General features: G+C 59.9%; 1 protein-coding gene across 1 annotated transcript in view; it reads left to right on the top strand.

Moving 5' to 3' along the window:
* The window catches only part of LOC125318698 (zinc finger protein 208-like), a 123306-nt gene that overhangs the window by 59327 nt on the left and 40066 nt on the right, over positions 1 to 23913 (top strand). Inside the window, exons 4-5 of the mRNA XM_048289641.1 lie at positions 2805 to 3300; positions 12310 to 12691. Of these exons, the coding sequence (XP_048145598.1) occupies positions 2805 to 3300; positions 12310 to 12691 (878 nt within the window). The remainder of the gene's footprint in view (positions 1 to 2804; positions 3301 to 12309; positions 12692 to 23913) is intronic.

Genomic DNA, 23913 nt, shown 5'->3' with positions numbered 1-23913 from the left:
GGCTGCCCACACTTCTGGGTTCCCTTCAGCAGAGGCCTTGGCAGACATTTGACACCAAGGTACAGCAGCATTAGCCTCTGTATCTCCTTTGACAATACGAATTTGCATTCCCACTTCAGCCCCCAAATCCCTTCCCAGTAAATTACAATCACAAATAGGAACAAACAGAAATTGATGGGTTTCAAACCCATCTCCCACATCTACTAGTAGTGGTTGAATAAAACACCCCTGCTCCTCTTTCCCACTTATTGCCTGAATAATCAAGGAACTTCTTGACAATTTCCCCCCTTAGGTCTCAGATTCGGAGTGGATCGAGAGGCCCCTGTGTCCATCAGGAGCGGCCTCGTCTCGATGCAGAGGCGCCCTGAATGTTCTCAAGGGCTCTGGTGTGGTGGGTCCCTGGTGTGCTGGGAGCTCTGAGAGCCCTGACAATCCATGTCCATCAGGGGTGGACTTGCTGGTGCTGAGGGTGCTGCTGTCTGTGCTTGCAGTGTCCTTGTGGCCTGCAGCTGGAGCCCTGATTCCTTGGCAGGGGCTGTTTGGGTGGGCTCTGCCGTGCCGAGGAGGGCAATGCCTGTGCCAGGTGCTTGTGGCCGCCGCCGTCCCCTGGGTGCTGGGGCCCCCTTGGGCCCTGCGGTTCATCCCTGGGGGGCTGTAGAAACTCTGCCATGGCCTTTGCCTTCACCTTGGCCTTTTGCTCATCCCTTCTTGCATTCCCCTGCTGAGCCTTTCTGGCCAAGTGCTGCAGGGGCTTCTTGTGCCTCTCCTGCAGCCCCCTCAGTGCCTGTGGGTGCTCATCCTCTGACAGCTGCTGAGCTTTCTGCACAATCATTCGTTTCTCCAGTGACCCAAACAAGATCGATGAAAGAAAATCCTGATCCTTCCACATCCCGCAGCCTCCTGGGGGCCGGGGGCCACTGCCGGCCCTGCCCGGGGGGTGTTGGGATCAGGCAGTGCCCGGCGCTGAGCCCCGGCTGCCCCACAGCCCCGGCCCGGCCCCGCAGCTCCCCACAGGCCCCCAGCCCGTGCTGCCCTGTCCTGCTGCTCCCCACCACAGAGAAACCCCCTGAAATCCTGACCTCCTTGTTTTCCTGTCCTGGAAAGCAGGGATACAAAGGAGGTGGAGCTGGCCCTGAGGATAAGAGGGTTTTGGCCCCTTTTGAGGATAAGATTGTGGAAGGTGCTGGGAAACATAGCAATTCTCACTATTTTTCTCTTCCTCCTCTTTTCCATCTTCCTTTTCCTTTCTTACCACATAGATTCCTCCTGCTGCTGTTTGCCTTAACCATATTCCTGCACACTCCCTTCAACCAATCCTTTCCCAGCACACCAACACCATCCATCCCCTGTTGCTGAGACCTCTTCTCGACTTCCCTTTTTACCCCCTGCTGGGTGTCCATGTCCTTAATTAGCTCTGGGAGAATGTGCAAACTGCCTCAACCTTGTCCCCTTTTGTATAGGACACGATGTCCATGGTTGTGTTGAGGCTTTGTTGTTGTTCTGGAAGTTGAGGAATTGAGCAGGAGCTTGGCTGAGCAGCAGTGTGTGTCAATCAGTGCCATTTTGTGGAGCTGATGGTTTGTGGTGTCACTTGCTGGTGTCCAAGTCGGTGTGGCTGTGTCCGAGCAGATTGAGAGCATGTGTTTGTAGGGAGGCGTTGCTGTTGTTCCTTGGCTAGGGGTGCCCGGTTTTCGGGCCATCCCCCCTGGAGCAGGGTGTCCCCCCTTGGTGCAGGCGCGGCCCTCAGGCAGCGCTCAGCCAATCAGAAGGCGCGGCGCTGGTGAGTCAGCAGTTGCCAGGCAGAGCCGCAGCGCCCGGCGCTCCCCAGCTGGAGCCCCCGTGTGGCCCGGCCTTGGCGCCCCCCGCGAGGGGAATTTGGGGAGGTGGGAGGGGGGGAGCGCCAAGGCCGGGCCGGCCCGTGCTGTGCTGGCAGAAGTGGCTGCGGCGGGGGCCGAGTGCGGGCAGGAGCGGCCGAGAGCCCAGCGCTGCCGCAGCCCGAGCTGCCGCAGCTGCATCCCTGCTGGTGCTGTGGGATGCGAGAGCTCTGGGGGGCAGAGCGAGCCAGGGGTGGGTGCTGGGCCTGGGGGGAGGAGGAGAAAGGCTGGAGGAGCAAGGCTGGAGAGCAGAATGGTGAAAGGATGGACGTGGGAGCAGCAGGTGGGATTCTGCAGGAGAAGGAGTAGTGTGAGGAAGAGGATTGTGAGGAAGAGTAGGGACACAGGACGAGGAGGAGGAGGAGCAGGAAGAGGAGGCACCGCAAGGTTCCAGCACTCGCTGTATCTGCAGCCTCCCAGCCCCAGGAGCGTTGCCCCCCTCATCCAGCCGGTGATCAGGGAGGGGGATCCACGATTTTCCTGGGAGTGAATCTTGGTATTTCTGAGGTTTCTTGGTCTCCATGTTGGTGCTTTGGTTTTTTTGTAGGGGCTGAATGTTTATATTTTGGAGGGGGGTTTTGTCTGAATCTTGATGTTTGGGGAGTTTTGTGTCTGTGTCTTGGTATTTGTGTGACTTTTGTGCTCAATCTTGGTGTTTTGGAGGTTTTTACGGACACAAGATGCCCCGTGATGGACTTGGGGAGGAGGAACCCCCAGCCCAAGGCGCTCACCTCTTGTTTCTCCCCCCAAACCAGGATTTGTCATTCCCAAGGCGTGGCCGGATGGAGGAGGAGGAAAAGCCCCGGAGATGCCGCACGAGGAGGGGCTGCAAACGCAGCCCAGAGAGATCCAAGGAGGAAAGAGCCCCCCTGTGCCGGGAAGGCGGCCGGAGATCCAGGGGGAGCTCGGAGCTGGGGGAGAAGCCTCAGGGTGGGGAGAAGCCTCACAAGTGCTTGGAATGTGGGAAGGGCTTCAGCCGGAGCTCCAGCCTGAGGGAACACCAGAGGATCCACACTGGGGAGAGGCCCTATGAGTGCAGGGAGTGTGGGAAGAGCTTCACCAACAGCTCTGGTCTGATCCAGCACCAGGTGGTCCACACTGGGGAAAGGCCCTATGAGTGCTTGGATTGTTGGAAGAGCTTTGGACAGAGCTCCACCCTGAGGGCACACCAGCGCACCCACACTGGGGAGAGGCCCTATGAGTGTTCTGAGTGTGGGAAGAGGTTTCAGAGGAGCTCCCACCTCCTCGTACATGAGCGCATTCACACGGATGAGAGGCCCTTCCGCTGCCCCGACTGCAGGAAGGGTTTCAAACACAACTCCACCCTCATCACCCACCGGCGCATCCACACCGGGGAGAGGCCCTACGAGTGTCCTGAGTGTGGGAAGAGCTTCTCCAGGAGCTTTACCTTGACCAAACACCAACGGAGGCACCGCTAAGGGAAGCCCTGTGAGTGCCCCGAGTGCGGGAAGAGCTTCGTGCACTGCTCCAGCTCCATCCCCCGTGGGAGGATCGGCGTTGGATGATCCCCAGTGACCCCCGTTGGGCAGAGCCCTGGTGACCCCCGTTCCGGGTGATCCGCGCTGGGTGGGGGGAAGGTGTTGGAGAGATTTCTTTGCCTTCTCCTCGTGCTGCTGGGATTTGGTTGGGAATAAATTCCCTCCCTGTGCCCAGGCTGGCTCTGTTGTGCCCGTGCCGGTGCTCGGGGCGGGATCTCTCCCGGTCCTTCTCTCAGCTCCTGGGCCTTTCCTTGTATTTCCTGTCCCTGTGCAGTAGCAGAGGGCAGGGACAGAGCGGTTTTGGTGTCTCCCGGCATCCAGGCAGGGCCAGCCCAGCCCCGGGGGTTGTGAGGGGCTTGTGGTGGTCCCCCGTTTGCGGGACATCCCTGCTGGAGGAGGGTGTCCCCCCTTGCTGCAGCCCCAGCCCTCAGGCAGCGCTCAGCCAAGCAGGGAACACCCTCAGCTGGGGCCTCGTTTTTGGGCACACCTGAGCCCCTGGACATCTCCATCCCCATTTTGGGGTGCAGCTGAGCTCCTGGATACCTGGGTCCCCAGTTTTGGGACTCTATTGGGCTTGCACAGCCTGGTTTTGGTAGCGGGGTTGGTTCAGAGGTGGCTTCTGAGAGAAGGATCTGGAAGCTTCCTCCATGTCCTGCAGAGCTAATCCCTGGCGGCTCCAAAGATGGAGGTGCCGGATGCAGAGATGCCCCCACAGCCCCTGGGAAGGAGGGAGGGGTGGGGGGAGGGTGTTTTTAAGGGTCTTCTTTTCCTTCTCATTCTCTTGCTCTTATTTTTTCGGTGTCATCAATTTAATTAATATCTCTAATTAGAGCCTGATGTGCCCGTGCTGGTGTTTGCTGATGGATCTCTCCCGGTCCTTATCTCCACCCGGGAAGCCTCGGTTCCATTTTCTCTCCCCTGTGCGGCTGCGGGGGGCAGGGACAGAGTGGCTTTGGTGGGTGCCTGGCACCGGGCCAGCGTCACCCCAGGCCATGGGCACCCCTGAGATCCCGCGTCCCTGGGGACACATTTCTGGGCACAGCTGAGCTCCCACCTGCCCAGCACCTCGAGATTCCCCCTCCAAAAATCCCCACTGCCGGGCCCTCAGCCAATCAAAATCATGGCCAGCGCTGGCCATGGGGCGAGTGGTGGCAGCTGGGGCCGTACTGGTGGCACTGGTGGTGCTGGGAGCCCCCCCGGCTGCGGGCACGAAGCTCTCAGGTGAGCGGGGGGGGCGTGACATGATGGGAAAGGGGGGGAGAAGGGGAAGAAGGGGTGATGGGACCCCTAAAATGAGTGAGAGCTGGAGGGGACCCTCAGAGGAAGAGCAGGAGGGGGCTGAAGAGTGGGGGAGAAACGGGTGGGAGGGGGTGGGAAAGTGGGGGAAAGTGGAGGATGGGACCCTAAAAGTGAGCGGGAGTGGGCTGGGGATTGGGGGATTGTGGGGAAAAGGGTGGAAAGGGTGAAAAGGGGGGAATGGGACTCCAAAACTCCTCTGGGGAGCGGCTGGAAATGGCGGGGGAGGGGATGTGAAATAGGGAGAAAGGTGGAAAAGAGGAAGTGGGAGCACGGGCAGGAGGGTCCCATGGCGGCCGTGGGGCACAGGGGGTGCGGAGCGGGGATCCGGGGTGGCTCCCGGAGCTCTGGGCGTGCTGGGGGCTGCAGGGGGGCACCCCCTGAGCTGTGTCCCGCACACACAGGGGTGTTCCAGGGGATGATGAAGTCCGAGTGTCACTTCATGAAGGGCAGCGAGCGGGTGAGGTTGGTGCAGAGGAGCATCTGACACCGAGAGCAGCAACTGCACTCGCCAGCGATGTGGGGCTGTTGGTGGGGGACACCCCGTGTGGGGAGAAACAGGCGCAGTGCTGGAACAGCCATGCAGCAAGAGTGGGGTACAAAGGGGCTCTGGCGGACAGGCTCTGCCGGCACAACCGCGAGATCGTTGCCCCGTTGCTGGCGGAGCGCAGAGGTGCAGAACGTCGGGCAGAGCGAGTCCCCTCGGGCCCTGCCCTGGGGATGAGCCTGGAGCCCCTCAGCCCCCCTGGAGCCCATCCCCGGGGCCTCTTGTCCTTCCAGGTTCCCCTGAGCTCTCCCAGTCTCTCCCAGTCTCTCCCAGTCCGTCCCAGTGTCTCCCAGTGCCCCCGCGCGTGTCCATCGCAGCCCTGCGTGGCGCTGACGCCCCTCAGCCAATCAGAGCGCGTCTCTCTGATGACTCATCAGTTGCCAGGCAGACCCGCAGCGCCGACTGCCCCGTGCTGGACTCGGCCTCCCAGTGCCGCGCGCTCCGTTCCCAGTCGCTCCCAGTGCCCTCCCAGTGCCTCCCCAGTGCCCTCAATCCACTCTCCTCTCACGAGGGCAGCTCACTTCTCCCAGAACACCCCAACCCAAAGCTGTCTATGCTTCTAGGCCGATCTCTTGTCCTGTTTCTCGGTGTTGGGCATTCCGTCAAGAGCCATCCTTCTTTTTAGCCTTGGCAAAGCTGCTGGGAGAGGCTTTGGGGGATCCTCGGAAGGCAGGGAGCAACTGGGATGGGGCTTGTGGAGTCCTGGAGGAGATGAGAGTGGGTTTGGCATGTGCTGGAAGGTTTAACGGCGTTCTGGACAGATCTGGGAGGAAAAAAAGAGGGGTTTGGGGCGTCCTGATGACTCTCTAGGGGGTTTTATTAGGAGGTCCTGACCTCTGCAGAACCCCCAGAGATGCCAGCGGACACTGCCCGCAGCAAGATTCTGACGGGGGTCGGGGACTTCGTGTTGGGCTTCATCTTCCTGGCGCTGGGGCTCGGCTTTCACTTGCTCGAGGAGGTGACGGGGGGTCCCGGGGATCGCATCCCCCCTCCCCCAGAGCGTGTGTGCCCCCCCGGGCCCCCCAGCCCGGTGTCACCCCCTTTGCTCTGCCCACAGAGCTCCTGAGCCGCCGGCGGCCGCAGCCCCTCCCCGTGGCCTCAGGCCCGGCCGGGACCCCCCGCTCCATCCCCGCGCTGATTTTGCGGGGGTCGTGTGTCCCCCCCAGCCCCGCTGTCACTCTGCCCCTGCCCAGCTGCTCCTAGTGTTCCCAGTAAAGCTTCCCAGTTCACCCCAGTGCCGTTTATTGGAGGACACTGGGGAGGGACTCTGGGGAACCCCGCGGGGGAGCTGAGATTGGGGGGCAAAACTGGCCCTGGGATGGATCAGGAATGGGGACCCCCGTGTGTCCCCCCCGTGTCACCCCGCTCTGGGTGCTGGGAGCCCCCGGCTGCGGGTGAGGAGCTCTCGGGTGAGTGGGGAGGGGCGCGGGGACGAAGGGAAAGGTGTCTGAGAGGGGGATAAGGGCCGGGGTGACAGCGGGAAAGGATTTCTCATGGGAGTCCCTTCGTGTCCCCATCACTTGATCTCTTGAGCATTTCCCTGGGGCTCTCGGGGGGGGCAGAACCTCACGGGGGGCTCCCCAAACCCCTGTCCCTCCCTGGGGGTCTCATGGGGGATTCCTCCCCACCCAGCAGCTGGAGCTGAGGCAGCCGTGGGGCAGAGAGGGGTGGGAAAGGGGTGTCCAGGGGGGTCCCTTGAGCTCCCAACCTGCTGTGGGGTGCTGGGGGCTGCTGGAGGGGGGCACCCCCTGTCCTGTCTCCCACACAGGTGTGTTCCATTCCTGGGGAAAAGCCCACTGGCACTTCCTTGATGACAACAACTGGGTGAAGTTCATGGACAGGAACATCTACAACTGGGAGCAATTTGGGCACAGGGGATACCCCGAAATTTGGAGGTGGGATGGAGTTGTCTTGAGGTGGAATTGAGCTGTTTGCAGTGGGATGGAGACAAGGCTTGTCTGCCTGGGACTGACTGGGTTCATACTGGAAGTGACTGGGGCCGTACCTGACTCTACTGGGAGGGACTGAGAGTGAAAGGAACCATACAGGGCATGACTGGGAACAAGTGGGACCATGTTGGGGGCAACTGGGATCTTACTGGGAATGACTGGGAGCATAAAAGCTTGAGTGGAGTTTTTATCCCGTGGCATTCCCGGGGAGCAGCGGCAGCTCCGCGCCCCCAGCCCGGGGGGTGGGAGCAGGGGAACCGCTGGCAGCACCTTCGGGGCACAGCCGAGGGCTGGGGGGCTCCTCCCCCACTTCATTTTCTCTGCCCAATTCAAATCATCCCCTCCCATTCAAATCCCCTCCGTTCACATTTTCTCCCCACCATTAAAGTTTCCTTGCCCCAATTCAACTTTTCTCCCCAATTAAGCCCTGAGGCCCCTCCCCGCCCCCGGCTCCTCCCGGCAGGACTCGGCCGGGACCTTCTGGAAACAGCAGCAGGAAGAGTTCAAAAATTCCTCATTACTTCCATCGATTTCCTTGCTTTCTGGGGTATTTTCCTGTGGCTGCTCCGGGCCATGGCTGAGGGGTCCCCTCGGGCTCCAGCCCCTTTCCAGCCCCTTTTTCCAGCTCTTTTCCTCAGCTGATCCAAAGCTGCGGATTTTGGGGGGTGGGAAGAGTCGCTCTGCTCGGGGATCCCCACGGTGCCCCAGGGAGGCCCCGAGGCCGCAGCGCGGTTCCCTCCATCCCCTTGGAGCATTTGGAATCTCCAACTCTCAGCAATCGCTGTCCCTGGGATTCAATCCCCCCTGCAGGGTTTTCGCCCAGACCGGCTTTCTTTCCAGAGGGTTTTGTGGTTTCGCTTCGAGCCGGGGCCTGAGGGCACCGGAGCGGCCGCGGGTGCCGGGGCAGGAAGGGCTGAGGGACAGCAGCGCCCCACAAACCTCCGGGAGGGGGACAAGGGCTGGAGGGGGCAAAGAGAGAATAAACACGAGATTTTAGAAAAAGAAAAAAAACCAGTAAAATATAGATTATAGGTAAAATATAATAAAAGAGAACTCTGAAAAAAGAAAGTAACAGCAGAGCTGCTTCTCCTGGGACTTTGGGTTTCTTGTCCAAACTCCGAGCTGGGTGTGAGCCAGAAACCAGTGGCTGGGAGAGACATTGCTGCTGAAGGGCTTCCTATGGCCAGAACTAAAGTGTCGAGTATCAAGGAAGAGCTTGAGGTTACAGAAGCGCCAGCGCTCCCGTTGGATTCCCTCGTTGGAAGCTGAAAGCGGAGCTCCGTCTGGGACTCTGCTTTGTAAGGATTGAATGTAAAACTCCAGCGCAATCCCCGTTTCCCTCCCTCCTGTGGCCAGCGGCGCACGGAGAAGGGATGGGAGTTTCGGTGAGTTCGTGCTTCCCCCTGAGGGACAGGAATCCTTGCCGTGTCCAGCGGGGGTCCCTCCCCAGCCGTGCGGTCACTCCCCGGCCCGGCCCTGAGGCGCGGGGCAGTCGCGGGGCAGCCGCGCTCCGGCCCCGTCAGCGGCACCGCCGCTTCGTGCCGGGCAGGAGCGGCAGAAGGAGCCGGGCGGCGGCGGGGGCTGAATCCCGGCAGGAGGAGGAGGAGGAAGAAGAAGAGGAGGAAGGGGCCGGGTCGGCCTGCGGTGTCCGATGGCCGGGGAGCAGCGGGGAGGCCTCGGGGAGCGGCGGCGGGCGGGGCTCTGCTGGAGCCGCCCCGAGGGGTTTGTGCCGCCCCGGGTCCCTGAAGGAGCCGCTCCGCGGGACGGGAGAGCTGGGAACGAAAGGAAATACAGAGAAGAGAATAAAATACAATCAAAGAGCCGTACGGAGACGCGTCTGTCCCGCCCGCGTCTGAAGGAGTTGCACCGAGGGAAGGGCGGGGGGTGAGTAGAATAAAATCCAGAGAATGGAGTAAAATAAAATAAAAAACTGCACTGGGATGTTCGCGGCGCCCGGTGTCACTGAAGAGCCGCACGGCGGGACGGGCGCTGTCGGGTGCGGCCAGAAGGGCAGCGCCGAGGAGGGAGAGAGGTGTGAATAGAAAAACAAAAAAATAGAGAGAATGGAATAAAATGCAATAAAAGAGCCTCACCCGGGAATCTCCGCAGCCCCGCGTCACTGAAGGAGCCGCAGCGAGGGACGGGCGGGGCGCGGCCCGGATCGAGCCCCTCCAGCTGCGCCTCGAGCGGCGACCCCGCGGGACCGCGCCGGGGCCGGGCGGCGGCGGCAGCCGGAGCCGGGAAAGCGGCTTGGAGCGGCGGAGACGAGCGGGGTGTTCCCGAGCAGCTCCGCTCAGCCCTCGTGCACCGGGGGGTTCCGGGGGTTGTTCCCGACCAGCTCCGCTCAGCCCTCGGGCACCGCGCTGGGGTCGCCGCGCACTTTTCACCCCCGGCCGCCCCCACGGGCCGGGCCCCGCGGCTCCCGCTGCCGCCGCCTCGGCCTTATGAACTCTCCTCTCCTCAGACCCTCCCGGGCACCGCCGGGCATTAGCACAGCTCCCGGGGCCGTGTCCCGGCCACACTTGGGCATTAAATCCGACAGATTTGGGGAGCTGGCACAGCCCTAGAAACCAGGGCTTTGCCCTCGGCAGCTTGGAGCGGCACGAGGGGGATAAAGGATCCCCTGCACTCACTGATGCCCCCAGAAGCAGCTCTGGCCCCCTAAGAATGGGGCTGTATTTGGGAGAGGGAGGATGGCTGGGATGGGGTCTGGAAGGAAACAGACACATGTTGGGATGAAGAGGTTTGGGTGATCTGGTTCCTGAGGAGGTTTTGGGGCACCCTCCAATCCTGAGGGATGTGTTACTGGGAGGGGGGACACACCTGGCTCTTGCACTTGGAGTGCGGCCCACAGGGAAGGACATGGGGAGCCCATTTTAGGGTAGATCCCGCTGCTTTCCACCAGTTTTGGGGGAGTTATAAACGGATTTGGGAGAATCCCCAGTCATTTTCTGAGGCGGAGGTGAGGCCTTTTTTGGGAGGATCCTGATGCTTTCCACCAGTTTGGGGGGTTCTAAATGGCTTGTGGTGGAACCACTTTCGTGGGTTCTGACGCCGCCCACCCGTGCTCTGCACTGGTCCGGACTGGTGCTCCCAGTGCCGCGTGGGGCAGGGCCATGGGGACCCCTCCACGGCACAGCGCGGCTGCTTTGAGGCTGGCGGCACTTGCCTGGCACTGGCCATGGGGCGTGTGCTGGCAGCTGGGCCGTACTGGTGGTACTGGTGGTGCTGGGAGCTCCCGTGTCTGGGGGCAGTGGGACTCAGGTGAATGTGAGTGTCTCAGGGGTGTGGTGGGGACGATGGGAAAATATTGAGAGAGGTGGGAAAAAGGGAGGAAGAGAGCAGAAAATCGGAGCTGGAATGCCCAGACCAGGAGTCCAGCCCAGGGGTCTCTGGCCTGACTGCCCCCCCAGGAAGCGGCTCCCACAACCCCTCACCCTGTCCCCAAAATCCCTTGGCATCCCACACCCATCTCTGTATTCCCCCTCCAAAATCCCCAGGCTCTTGCAGTGAGACAAAAGGGGTCCAAATCCCCAGGTAGTGTGACCACAAGCACCAAACTTTTTTCTCCACACAACAATCTTCCCTCTTTTCCCCTTCCTGGCTTCCCCCACAGCAGCTGGGAGCAGCCAAGAGCCCAGTGCTGCCCCAGCCCGACCGGCCCCAGCTCCATCCCTGCTCCTCCCATGGGATGCGATGGGTTTGGGGGGAGGGGGCCAAGGGTGGGCGCTGGGCCTGGGGGGAGGAGGAGCAGGGGTGGAGGAGGAGGGATGAAGGAGAAGGGGGAGAACGGACAGGAGGAGGAGCAGAAGGAGGAAGTGCAGGAGGAGTGGGAGGAAGAGGAGGGATAGAGGAGGAGGAGGAGCAGGAACAGGAGGAAGAGGAAGAGGAGGCAGCACGTGTGTCCATTGTTCCCCGTATCTGCAGCTCCCCGTCCCGGGAGCATCGCCCCCCCGCATTCCGCAGGGGACCGGGGAGGGGAAGCTCACCCCAAATACCTTGTGTGGACCCTGGGAGGGTTTTTTGGGCGGTTTCCGCTGGCAGCTCACGGCAGAGCCCCGGCTGTGGGTGGGGGGATGCGGGGTCTCCCCCCATATGTGGGTTGGTCTCCCTGGGTCAGGCTCTGGTACCACGTGGCGATCGCCCGGTGCCGGTGCGGCGTGAGGGGGACACCAGTTTCAGGGACACTGGTTTTGGGGACACCGGTTTCGGGGACTGCCTGGGAGAGCCAGGTTTGGGGGAAACTCGAGAGCCACGGAGTGGGAAGAGCGGAGAGGGGCGATCCCGGAGCTGGGGGACCCCTGGCAGCCTGAAGGGAGGGGGAGGATGGAGAGCAGGGGAACCGGGGACCCCCTGGACACCGAAGTGGGGAGCCTGGAAAGGGGGGACCCCTGGGATTCCCCAGACCCCTGATAGCCCAGAGAAGGTGGGAACCCCGCATAGGGGGGAACCTCAAAATACACAGGACCCCAGAAGCCAGGAGAGGGAAAATGACCCAGAGCCCAAAGTGGTGAATCAGAGGGGGAACTCTGGGGAGGGTATTTTTTGCTGAATCTCGGAGTTTTTGGTTTGAATCAGCATTATTTGGGCTGAACCTTGAGTTTTGGAGGGGAGGAGTGAACCTTGGTGTTTCTGAGGTTAGTTGAGCTAAATGTTGGCGGTTTGGTTATTGTGGGGGGTAGAATCTTCATATTTTGGAAGGGCTTTTTCCTGGATATTGAGATTTTTGGAGTTTTGTGGCCTTGTCTTCGTGTTTGGGGGTTTTTTTTGCTGGATTTTAGTATCTTGAAGATTTTCATTGACACAAGATGCCCAGAGACTTCTGGAGATGGATTTGGGCAGAAGGAACCCCCAAGCCACTGCACTCACCTCTTGTTTCTCCCCCCAAACCAGGATTTGTCATTCCCAAGGCGTGGCCGGATGGAGGAGGAGGAAAAGCTCCGGAGATGCTGCACAATGAGGGGCTGCAAACGCAGCCCAGAGAGATCCAAGGAGGAAAGAGCCCCCCTGTGCCGGGAAAGCGACTGGAGATCCAGGCAGAGCTCGGAGCTGGGGGAGAAGCCTCAGGGCAGGGAGAAGCCCCACAAGTGCTTGGAATGTGGGAAGGGTTTCAGGTGGAGCTCCAGCCTGAGGGAACACTAGAAGATCCACCCTGGGGAAAAGCCCTATGAGTGTGGGGAATGTGGGAAGAGCTTTGGACAGAGCTCCCACCTGATCCGGCACCAGATGATCCACACCAGGGAAGGGCCCTATGAGTGCTTGGAATGTGGGAAGAGCTTCAGCTGGAGCTCTGCCCTGAGAAAGCACCAGCGAACCCACACTGGGGAGAGGCCCTATGAGTGTGGGGAGTGTGGGAAGAGGCTTCAGACCACCTTCAATCTCCTCGTACATCAGTGGATTCACACAAAAGAGAGGCCCTTCCGCTGCCCCGACTGCGGGAAGGGCTTCAAATACAACTCCACCCTCATCAAGCACCAGCGCATCCACACCGGGGAGAGGCCCTACAAGTGTCCCGAGTGTGGGAAGAGCTTCTCCAGGAGTTTTACCTTGACCAAACACCAACGGAGGCACCGCTAAGGGAAGCCCTGCGAGTGCCCCGAGTGCGGGAAGAGCTTCGTGCACTGCTCCAGCTCCATCCCCCGTGGGAGGATCGGCGTTGGATGATCCCCAGTGACCCCCGTTGGGCAGAGCCCTGGTGACCCCCGTTCCGGGTGATCCCCGCTGGGTGGGGGGAAGGTGTTGGAGAGATTTCTTTGCCTTCTCCTTGTGCTGCTGGGATTTGGTTGGTAATAAATTCCTTCCCCGTGCCCAGGCTGAGTCTGTTGTGCCCGTGCTGGTGTTTGCTGAGGGATCTCTCCCAGTCTTATCCCAGGGGCTCGAGCTCCCCCTCAGCATGTTTGCAGGGGATGGGCAGCTGAGCGTGGCAGGGGCACCATGGCAGGATTTGGCTGTGCACAGGGACCTGGGCAAGCTTGAGAAGTGGCACAACGAGAACCTTACGAGGCCTCAGAAGGCCAAGTGCCAGCTGCTGCACCTGGCCCGGGGTGATCCCCAAGTCCCGGATTCATCCAGGCCGGAAGAGACCTTCCTATCCCTCAGTTTGGGGCTGCCTCCCTGGCCGCTCCCAGCACCTCCAGAAGCAGCACTGGCTGGGCCTTGGGGTTTCTGGTGCCCTTGCCCACTTCCAGCAGAGCTGGTGGAGTGGGTTGACCCTGAGTTGAGGGACAGTCTTTTAGACTAATGATGCTTCTCACAATTTACACATTTAAACCACATGGAAAGGCAGGAATTCCGTTCGTTCCAGCTCTCCTGCCGAAGGTGGGGCGGCCTTGGAGCCTCCGGGCCCTGCCGGGCCAGGGCCCCTGCACCCCCTCCTTTCCCAACGCCGCGGCACAGAGCCTGTGTCACTGCTGGGGGGGAACTGTCCCAGAGCCGCAGGCAGCTAAAGCCAGCCATGGACTGCTCACAGCTAAACCCATCCGGCGCGGCTCCCTGGGACCGGCGGGTCCCTCTCCTCTCCACGCGGAGCCGGCGGAGCCAGCGGGAGCCGGCGGAGCCTCCTGTCTGCAGCCAGCACACTCCGTGCTGAACTGAAGAGGACACCACGCAGCCAGCAGCACAAAGGGAGCGAGGCTTTCTCCACCGTAAAGCCCGAACAAGAACACTCTTCAAGGTGGCAATTTCGGAGTCAGAGAGAAGAGAAAGCAAGTCCTGTGGGACGGAGCTGAACATGGAGATGGGAGAAAAGAGGGCGGTGCCACGATTCTCGTGCGTATCTCAAAAACCTTCCTGCAGGCCGTGGTAAGAAACTGTAATATCACAAACTGTTTGTCTCTTTGATCCATTTGGAGTACATGGCGGGATGAAAAGTTCACCCGTGGCCCGTGAAAATTATGAAAAGTGCCTATGCCGGGCTATATAGAAGTATTGAGAGACTTTTAGAGACTTCCTTTCACAAAAAAACCCCAAAACCCTTTGTGTTCAGGCCAAAGTAATTAATCCTTAAAAAGATTAATAACGCCATGTGATGGCCCCTGTCTGGCGGTGTGAAGGAACTGTGAGATTTTTCAGGGCAGAGATTATTACAGCTGGTGATGGGGTCAGTGGCTCTGACCCAGGAAGAGGTGCCCAGTCCGGGGAGATGGTCCCGAAAGGAATCGCCTTCCCGAGGCTCGATGTCTTACCTCAGCTGCTGGCAGGAGGGCCTGTGCAGAGACTGTCAGCTCTTTAGTGATTATCAGCTCGTGATTCCAGCTCAGCTCTGCAGGGCAGCCTCCAGGCCAAGCCAGACCAGAGAGAGAGACAAGACACTCGTGTGGCTGGTTCCGCACAGAGTAGCTTTATTGTTGGTCCGTACTCCAGCGAAGGGGAAAGCCAGGGACGGCAGCAGCTCTCTCTCCTCGCAGGGGCAGAGGGCTGGCTTTATAGGGATACAGGGGATCGGTAAAGGCCAATGGGTTACAAAGGATCTGGGATGGGTAAAGGCCAATGGGTTACAAAGGATCTGCATAGGGTCTCCTAAAGGACTGTGGGTCTGTCTTTTCTCGCTGTGACCAAAGAAGTGGTTGCCTTTCCAGCGAGTCCTGCTGGGCGATTACAAAATCTCTTCTCTCAGCAGAGATCCCTCCAGGGCAGGGGCTGGGCACGCCCAAGAGATGTTTTACACCACAGCAGATTGTTTCTTTCTGGGCGGGTCTGCTGTTGGTGGCACTTTGGGAACCACATGATGCAGAAGAAAGCCCTTTTTTCCTTAAGCATAACAAAGAGACTTTTCAAGAACTGCAGCACTGACCAAAATCCCATGTTCTGCTTCCTTTGTGCGAGTTGGGTAAAAGGAGGGAAGTGCTGGAAGAGAGGGGAGGTTTGCTTGAATTTCTTGTTATTTCCTTTTACTTTTAATTCTGTTGGTAATAAACTTTTTCTTTGTACAGCAACTGTTTAAGTTTGAACCTGTTTTGCCTCGCAGCTCTCTAGTTTTCCTCAATATTTTCTTATTTTCCCCTTATGAAAAATAACAGATTTCGTGTGCTTGACGCTCAGCTGTGTCAAACCACGACAGGCAGAGCCCTGGTCCCCCCGTCTGAGTGATCCATGTTTGGATCCAGTGTCCTGGGTTTGCATGGCCAGGCTTTGGAAATAGGGGGCCTCCAGGGGTGGCTTCCGTCAGCAGCTTCCAGAAGCTTCCCCCATGTTCCGCCCCGCCCCTGAAGGCGAGGGTAACCCAGGGTCTGGTTCATGGCTCCCCTGGGGCAGAGTGAAACAACAGTGAAAGATCTGTGTTTATAAATATATCTCTGTAGGGTTTATTTCAGAACAGTTTGGTTGCTGTGTTTGGGGGGGGGTTTGGAGCCCTTTTGGTTACCATCTCCAGTAATATTAAAAGCATAAAAGTAACACTTAGGAAATGTATAAGGGCAAAGAAAGTATGAGAGTAGAAGGATACAGAGTCAGCAGCCCTGGATCAGCAACAAAACTTTTGGTTTGGGTTGTTCCAATGTCCCTGTCCTTGGTGTAAGTGATGGTCCCAGGCTGGATCCCGTGGGGGCTGGGGAAGCCCCGGAAACTCCAAGTTCCGTGGGTTAATACAGGTTCAGGTTTGGGTGAACACCCAGGTACCTCCCCCGGGGGAGTTTTGCAGTGTCCGATGTCACACTGTGGATCCCGGGGCACTCTGGGGGCTCTGATGGTTTATGGCCCCTTCTAAGACATGGCCCTGCCCCTCCCGGCAGCGCAGCTGAGCCAGGCATGGCCCATGCGAAGGGATGGAAACCTCCAGCCCTCTGTGTGCATGTCCCGGGCCTGCCCCGGGCGGGTTCCCAGAGCTGGGCCAGCTGTGTAAGGGAGGGCGCTGCCCTGCTCCAAAGCCCTGTCCCACCTGGCCGGATCTGCTTCCCATCGGCCTCTGCCCTTCCCTGGCTCCAGGCCCGGCTCGTCCCCTCCGGGCTGGGTGTTCCCCCCTGTGCCCCCGGGCGCTCCCTGTGCCCACGGCCAGCAAAGGCCCCGCTGCTGTTGCCGGTGGCCAATGGTTTGAGCCATTAACCCGGAACATTTCAGTCCCTCACAGCTCTGCACCCCAAAAGCCGAGAGGGATCAAAGGCGCCTCAAAGCGACTCCATCCCACTGCAAACGGCTCAATTCCACCTCAAAACAACTCCATCCCACCTCCGAATTTTGGGGTATCCCCTGTGCCCAAATTGCTCCCAGTTGTAGATGTTCCTGTCCATGAACTTCACCCAGTTGTTGTCATCAAGGAAGTGCCAGTGGGCTTTTCCCCAGGAATGGAACACACCTGTGTGGGAGACAGGTCAGGGGGTGCCCCCCTTCAGCAGCCCCCAGCACCCCACAGCAGGTTGGGAGCTCAAGGGACCCCCCTGGACACCCCTTTCCCACCCCTCTCTGCCCCACGGCCGCCTCAGCACCAGCTGCTGGGTGGGGAAGAACCCACCATGAGACCCCCAGGGAAGGACAGGGGTTTGGGGACCCCCCCGTGAGGTTCTGCCCCCCCGAGAGTCCCAGGGAACAGCTCAAGAGATCAAATGATGGGTGTAGGTGCTTTGGTGGGTCGGACGGTCGGGACGGACGGAGACGAGAGATCTCTGAAGTCAGATCTTGGAACATGCGGTTTATTGCAAAGGGCGTGGGTACAGGGGCACTGCTTAGAGCTGCCAGACAGCTCTGAGCAGGCCCAAGAGAGCAAGAGATTGAGCGGGTAAGTAAAGAGAGAGAGAGAGCGAGAGGAATGAGAGTGAAGAAGAAGAAGAAGTGAGTAGAGTAAGAGGGTGTAGTAAGAGTGTCTGAAGTCCTGGTTACAATACAATAAATCATCTTCTGTACTGAATATTCTAATTGTCACTAACCAATCTAATACAAGATACAAATCCTATAGCATTTACATACAGCCTATAAGAGTTCTTATATTACCATAGAGTGTTACATCTTAACTTCTAAAAACTACTCTTTGGACCCCTTCTGCTGAGCTAGTAGGGTCTGCTCTGACCCTTGGACCTGCCTGCAAGCAGAGGGTATTGTTCAATCAAGAGGGGATTACCTTCAGTCGGCCATACCATTGTTTTCCAGTTGTTCAGTAACTAAGACTTGGTATCTCAAAAAGTGGCTTTCATTTCGATGTCGCTTATAGTTTTCATATTCCCAAAATCTTTTGTCAGGCAATCATATTTATAAGGCTTTCCTGCTTCATCTTCCCTAACAATGGGGAAACAAAGGGACTCTCATGGGAAGCCCTTTCCCGCTGTCCCCCCGGCCCTTATCCCCCTCTCAGACACCTTTCCCATCGTCCCCACGCCCCTCCCCACTCACTCAAGAGCTCCTCACCTGCAGCCGGGGGCTCCCAGCAGCCAGAGCGGGGTGACACGGGGGGGACACACGGGGGTCCCCATTCCTGATCCATCCCAGGGCTGATTTTGCCCCTCCAGTCTCGGCTCCCCCGCGGGGTTCCCCAGAGTCCCTCCCACTGCCCCCCAATAAACGGCACTGGGGTGAACTGGGAAGCCTTACTGGGAGCACTGGGAGCAGCCGGCTGGGGGCAGAGTGACAGCGGGGCTGGGGGGGACACACGACCCCCCCAAAATCAGCGCGGGGATGGAGCGGGGGGTCCCGGCCAGGCCCGAGGCCACGGGGAGGGGCTGCGGCTGCCGGCAGCTCAGGAGCTCTGTGGGCAGAGCAAAGGGGGTGACACCGGGCTGGGGGGCCCGGGGGGGCACACACGCTCTGGGGGAGGGGGGATGCGATCCCCGGGACCCCCCGTCACCTCCTCGAGCAAGTGAAAGCCGAGCCCCAGCGCCAGGAAGATGAAGCCCAACACGAAGTCCCCGATCCCCGTCAGAATCTTGCTGCGGGCAGTGTCCGCTGGCATCTGTCGGGGGTCCACAGAGGTGAGGACCTCTCAAAAAACCCCCCAGAGAGCCATCAGGACCCCCTAAACCCCTCTTTTTTTCGTCCCCAATGTGTCCAGAACGCCATTAAACTTTCCAGCACATGCCAAACCCACTCATCTCCTCCAGGACTCCACAACCCCCATCCCAGTTGCTCCCTGCCTTCCGAGGATCCCCCAAACCCTCTCCCAGCCCCTTTGCCAAGGCTAAAAAGAAGGATGGCTCTTGACGGAATGCCCAACACCGAGAAACAGGACAAGAGATCGGCCTAGAAGCATAGACAGCTTTGGGTTGGAGTGTTCTGAGAGAAGTGAGCTGCCCTCGTGAGAGGGGAGTGGATTGAGGGCACTGGGGAGGCACTGGGAGGGCACTGGGAGCGACTGGGAATGGAGCGCGCGGCACTGGGAGGCCGAGTCCAGCACGGGGCAGTCGGCGCTGCGGGTCTGCCTGGCAACTGATGAGTCATCAGAGAGACGCGCTCTCATTGGCTGAGGGGCGTCAGCGCCACGCACGGCTGGGATGGACACGCGCGGGGGCACTGGGAGACACTGGGAAGGACTGGGAAGGACTGGGAGAGACTGGGAGAGCTCAGGGGAACCTGGGAGGACAAGAGGCCCCGGGGATGGGCTCCAGGGGGGCTGAGGGGCTCCAGGCTCATCCCCAGGGCAGGGCCCGAGGGGACTCGCTCTGCCCGACGTTCTGCACCTCTGCGCTCCGCCAGCAACGGGGCAACGATCTCGCGGTTGTGCCGGCAGAGCCTGTCCGCCAGAGCCCCTTTGTACCCCACTCTTGCTGCATGGCTGTTCCAGCACTGCGCCTGTTTCTCCCCACACGGGGTGTCCCCCACCAACAGCCCCACATCGCTGGCGAGTGCAGTTGCTGCTCCCGGTGTCAGATGCTCCTCTGCACCAACCTCACCCGCTCGCTGCCCTTCATGAAGTGACACTCGGACTTCATCATGCCCTGGAACACCCCTGTGTGTGCGGGACACAGCTCAGGGGGTGCCCCCCTGCAGCCCCCAGCACGCCCAGAGCTCCGGGAGCCACCCCGGATCCCCGCTCCGCACCCCCTGTGCCCCACGGCCGCCATGGGACCCTCCTGCCCGTGCTCCCACTTCCTCTTTTCCACCTTTCTCCCTATTTCACATCCCCTCTCCCGCCATTTCCAGCCGCTCCCCAGAGGAGTTTTGGAGTCCCATTGCCCCCTTTTCACCCTTTCCACCCTTTCCCCCACAATCCCCCAATCCCCAGCCCACTCCCACTCACTTTTAGGGTCCCATCCTCCACTTTTCCCCACTTTCCCACCCCCTCCCAGCCGTTTCTCCCCCACTCTTCAGCCCCCTCCTGCTCTTCCTCTGAGGGTCCCCTCCAGCTCTCACTCATTTTAGGGGTCCCATCACCCCTTCTTCCCCTTCTCCCCCCCTTTCCCATCATGTCACGCCCCCCCCGCTCACCTGAGAGCTTCGTGCCCGCAGCCGGGGGGCTCCCAGCACCACCAGTGCCACCAGTACGGCCCCAGCTGCCACCACTCGCCCCATGGCCAGCGCTGGCCATGATTTTGATTGGCTGAGGGCCCGGCAGTGGGGATTTTTGGAGGGGGAACCTCGAGGTGCTGGGCAGGTGGGAGCTCAGCTGTGCCCAGAAATGTGTCCCCAGGGACGCGGGATCTCAGGGGTGCCCATGGCCTGGGGTGACGCTGGCCCGGTGCCAGGCACCCACCAAAGCCACTCTGTCCCTGCCCCTCGCAGCCGCACAGGGGAGAGAAAATGGAACCGAGGCTTCCCGGGTGGGGATAAGGACCGGGAGAGATCCCTCAGCAAACACCAGAACAGGCACATCAGGCTCTAATTAAGAGATATTAATTAAATTGATGACACCGAAAAAATAAGAGCAAGAGAATGAGAAGGAAAAGAAGACCCTTAAAAACACCCTCCCCCCACCCCTCCCTCCTTCCCAGGGGCTGTGGGGGCATCTCTGCATCCGGCACCTCCATCTTTGGAGCCGCCAGGGATTAGCTCTGCAGGACATGGAGGAAGCTTCCAGATCCTTCTCTCAGAAGCCACCTCTGAACCAACCCCGCTACCAAAACCAGGCTGTGCAAGCCCAATAGAGTCCCAAAACTGGGGACCCAGGTATCCAGGAGCTCAGCTGCACCCCAAAATGGGGATGGAGATGTCCAGGGGCTCAGGTGTGCCCAAAAACGAGGCCCCAGCTGAGGGTGTTCCCTGCTTGGCTGAGCGCTGCCTGAGGGCTGGGGCTGCAGCAAGGGGGGACACCCTCCTCCAGTGGGGATGTCCCGCAAACGGGGGACCCCCACAAGCCCCTCCCAACCCCCGGGGCTGGGCTGGCCCTGCCTGGATGCCGGGAGACACCAAAACCGCTCTGTCCCTGCCCTCTGCTACTGCACAGGGACAGGAAATACAAGGAAAGGCCCAGGAGCTGAGAGAAGGACCGGGAGAGATCCCGCCCCGAGCACCGGCACGGGCACAACAGAGCCAGCCTGGGCACAGGGAGGGAATTTATTCCCAAGCAAATCCCAGCAGCACAAGGAGAAGGCAAAGAAATCTCTCCAACACCTTCCCCCCACCCAGCGCGGATCACCCGGAACGGGGGTCACCAGGGCTCTGCCCCACGGGGGTCACTGGGGATCATCCAACGCCGATCCTCCCACGGGGAATGGAGCTGGAGCAGCGCACGAAGCTCTTCCCGCACTCGGGGCACTCACAGGGCTTCCCTTAGCGGTGCCTCCGTTGGTGTTTGGTAAAGGTAGAGCTCCTGGAGAAGCTCTTCCCACACTCAGGACACTCGTAGGGCCTCTCCCCGGTGTGGATGCGCCGGTGCCTGATGAGGTGGGAGTTGTGTTTGAAGCCCTTCCCGCAGTCGGGGCAGCGGAAGGGCCTCTCATCCGTGTGAATGCGCTGATGTACGAGGAGACTGGAGCTCCTCTGAAACCTCTTCCCACACTCAGAACACTCGTAGGGCCTCTCCCCAGTGTGGGTGCGCTGGTGTGCCCTCAGGGTGGAGCTCTGTCCAAAGCTCTTCCAACAATCCAAGCACTCATAGGGCCGTTCCCCAGTGTGGAGTACCTGGTGCTGGATCTGACCAGAGCTGTTCGTGAAGCTCTTCCCACACTCCCTGCACTCATAGGGCCTCTCCCCAGTGTGGATCCTCTGGTGTTCCCTCAGGCTGGAGCTCCGGCTGAAGCCCTTCCCACATTCCAAGCACTTGTGAGGCTTCTCCCCACCCTGAGGCTTCTCCCCCAGCTCCGAGCTCCCCCTGGATCTCCGGCCGCCTTCCCGGCACAGGGGGGCTCTTTCCTCCTTGGATCTCTCTGGGCTGCGTTTGCAGCCCCTCCTCGTGCGGCATCTCCGGGGCTTTTCCTCCTCCTCCATCCGGCCACGCCTTGAGAATGACAAATCCTGGTTTGGGGGGAGAAACAAGAGGTGAGCGCCTTGGGCTGGGGGTTCCTCCTCCCCAAGTCCATCACGGGGCATCTTGTGTCCGTAAAAACCTCCAAAACACCAAGATTGAGCACAAAAGTCACACAAATACCAAGACACAGACACAGAACTTCCAAAACATCAAGATTCAGAAAAAACCCCCTCCAAAATATAAACATTCAGCCCCCACAAAAAAACCAAAGCACCAACATGGAGACCAAGAAACCTCAGAAATACCAAGATTCACCCACGGGAAAATCGTGGATCCCCCTCCCTGATCACCTGCTGGATGAGGGGGGCAACGCTCCTGGGGCTGGGAGGCTGCAGATACAGCGAGTGCTGGAACCTTGCAGTGCCTCCTCTTCCTGCTCCTCCTCCTCCTCCTCCTGTGTCCCTACTCTTCCTCACACTCCTCTTCCTCACACTACTCCTTCTCCTGCAGAATCCCACTTGCTGCTCCCACGTGCATCCTTTCACCATTCTGCTCTCCAGCCCTGCTCCTCCAGCCTTTCTCCTCCTCCCCCCAGGCCCAGCACCCACCCCTGGCTCGCTCTGCCCCCCAGAGCTCTCGCATCCCACAGCACCAGCAGGGATGCAGCTGCGGCAGCTCGGGCTGCGGCAGCGCTGGGCTCTCGGCCGCTCCTGCCCGCACTCGGCCCCCGCCGCAGCCACTTCTGCCAGCACAGCACGGGCCGGCCCGGCCTTGGCGCTCCCCCCCTCCCACCTCCCCAAATTCCCCTCGCGGGGGGCGCCAAGGCCGGGCCACACGGGGGCTCCAGCTGGGGAGCGCCGGGCGCTGCGGCTCTGCCTGGCAACTGCTGACTCACCAGCGCCGCGCCTTCTGATTGGCTGAGCGCTGCCTGAGGGCCGCGCCTGCACCAAGGGGGGACACCCTGCTCCAGGGGGGATGGCCCGAAAACCGGGCACCCCCAGCCAAGGAACAACAGCAACGCCTCCCTACAAACACATGCTCTCAATCTGCTCGGACACAGCCACACCGACTTGGACACAAGCAAGTGACACCACAAACCATCAGCTCCACAAAATGGCACTGATTGACACACACTGCTGCTCAGCCAAGCTCCTGCTCAATTCCTCAACTTCCAGAACAACAACAAAGCCTCAACACAACCATGGACATCGTGTCCTATACAAAAGGGGACAATGTGGAGGCAGTTTGCACATTCTCCCAGAGCTAATTAAGGACATGGACGCCCAGCAGGGGTAAAAAGGGAAGTTGAGAAGGGGTCTCAGCAACAGGGGACAGATGGTGTTGGTGTGCTGGGAAAGGATTGGTTGAAGGGAGTGTGCAGGAATATGGTTAAGGCAAACAGCAGCAGGAGGAATCTATGTGGGAAGAAAGGAAAAGGAAGATGGAAAAGAGCAGGAAGAGAAAAATAGTGAGAATTGCTATGTTTCCCAGCACCTTCCACAATCTTATCCTCAAAAGGGGCCAAAACCCTCTTATCCTCAGGGCCAGCTCCACCTCCTTTGTATCCCAGCTTTCCAGGACAGGAAAACAAGGAGGTCAGGATTTCAGGGAGTTTCTCTGTGGGGGGGAGCAGCAGGACAGGGCAGCACGGGCTGGGGGCCTGTGGGGAGCTGCGGGGCCGGGCCGGGGCTGTGGGGCAGCCGGGGCTCAGCGCCGGGCACTGCCTGACCCCAACACCCCCCGGGCAGGGCCGGCACTGGCCCCCGGCCCCCAGGAGGCTGCGGGATGTGGAAGGATCAGGATTTTCTTTCATCGATCTTGTTTGGGTCACTGGAGAAACGAATGATTGTGCAGAAAGCTCAGCAGCTGTCAGAGGATGAGCACCCACAGGCACTGAGGGGGCTGCAGGAGAGGCACAAGAAGCCCCTGCAGCACTTGGCCAGAAAGGCTCAGCAGGGGAATGCAAGAAGGGATGAGCAAAAGGCCAAGGTGAAGGCAAAGGCCATGGCAGAGTTTCTACAGCCCCCCAGGGATGAACCGCAGGGCCCAAGGGGGCCCCAGCACCCAGGGGACGGCGGCGGCCACAAGCACCTGGCACAGGCATTGCCCTCCTCGGCACGGCAGAGCCCACCCAAACAGCCCCTGCCAAGGAATCAGGGCTCCAGCTGCAGGCCACAAGGACACTGCAAGCACAGACAGCAGCACCCTCAGCACCAGCAAGTCCACCCCTGATGGACATGGATTGTCAGGGCTCTCAGAGCTCCCAGCACACCAGGGACCCACCGCACCAGAGCCCTTGAGAACATTCAGGGCGCCTCTGCATCGAGACGAGGCCGCTCCTGATGGACACAGGGGCCTCTCGATCCACTCCGAATCTGAGACCTAAGGGGGGAAATTGTCAAGAAGATCCTTGATTATTCAGGCAATAAGTGGGAAAGATAAGCAGGGGTGTTTTATTCAACCACTATTAGTAGATGTGGGAGAT

Source organism: Corvus hawaiiensis, chromosome 31 (genome assembly GCF_020740725.1).
Source record: "Corvus hawaiiensis isolate bCorHaw1 chromosome 31, bCorHaw1.pri.cur, whole genome shotgun sequence".
Classification (NCBI taxonomy): Eukaryota; Metazoa; Chordata; class Aves; order Passeriformes; family Corvidae; genus Corvus; species Corvus hawaiiensis.
The sequence above is the reverse complement of the archived record's forward strand: the minus strand, read 5'-3'. Positions and strand labels throughout refer to the sequence as shown.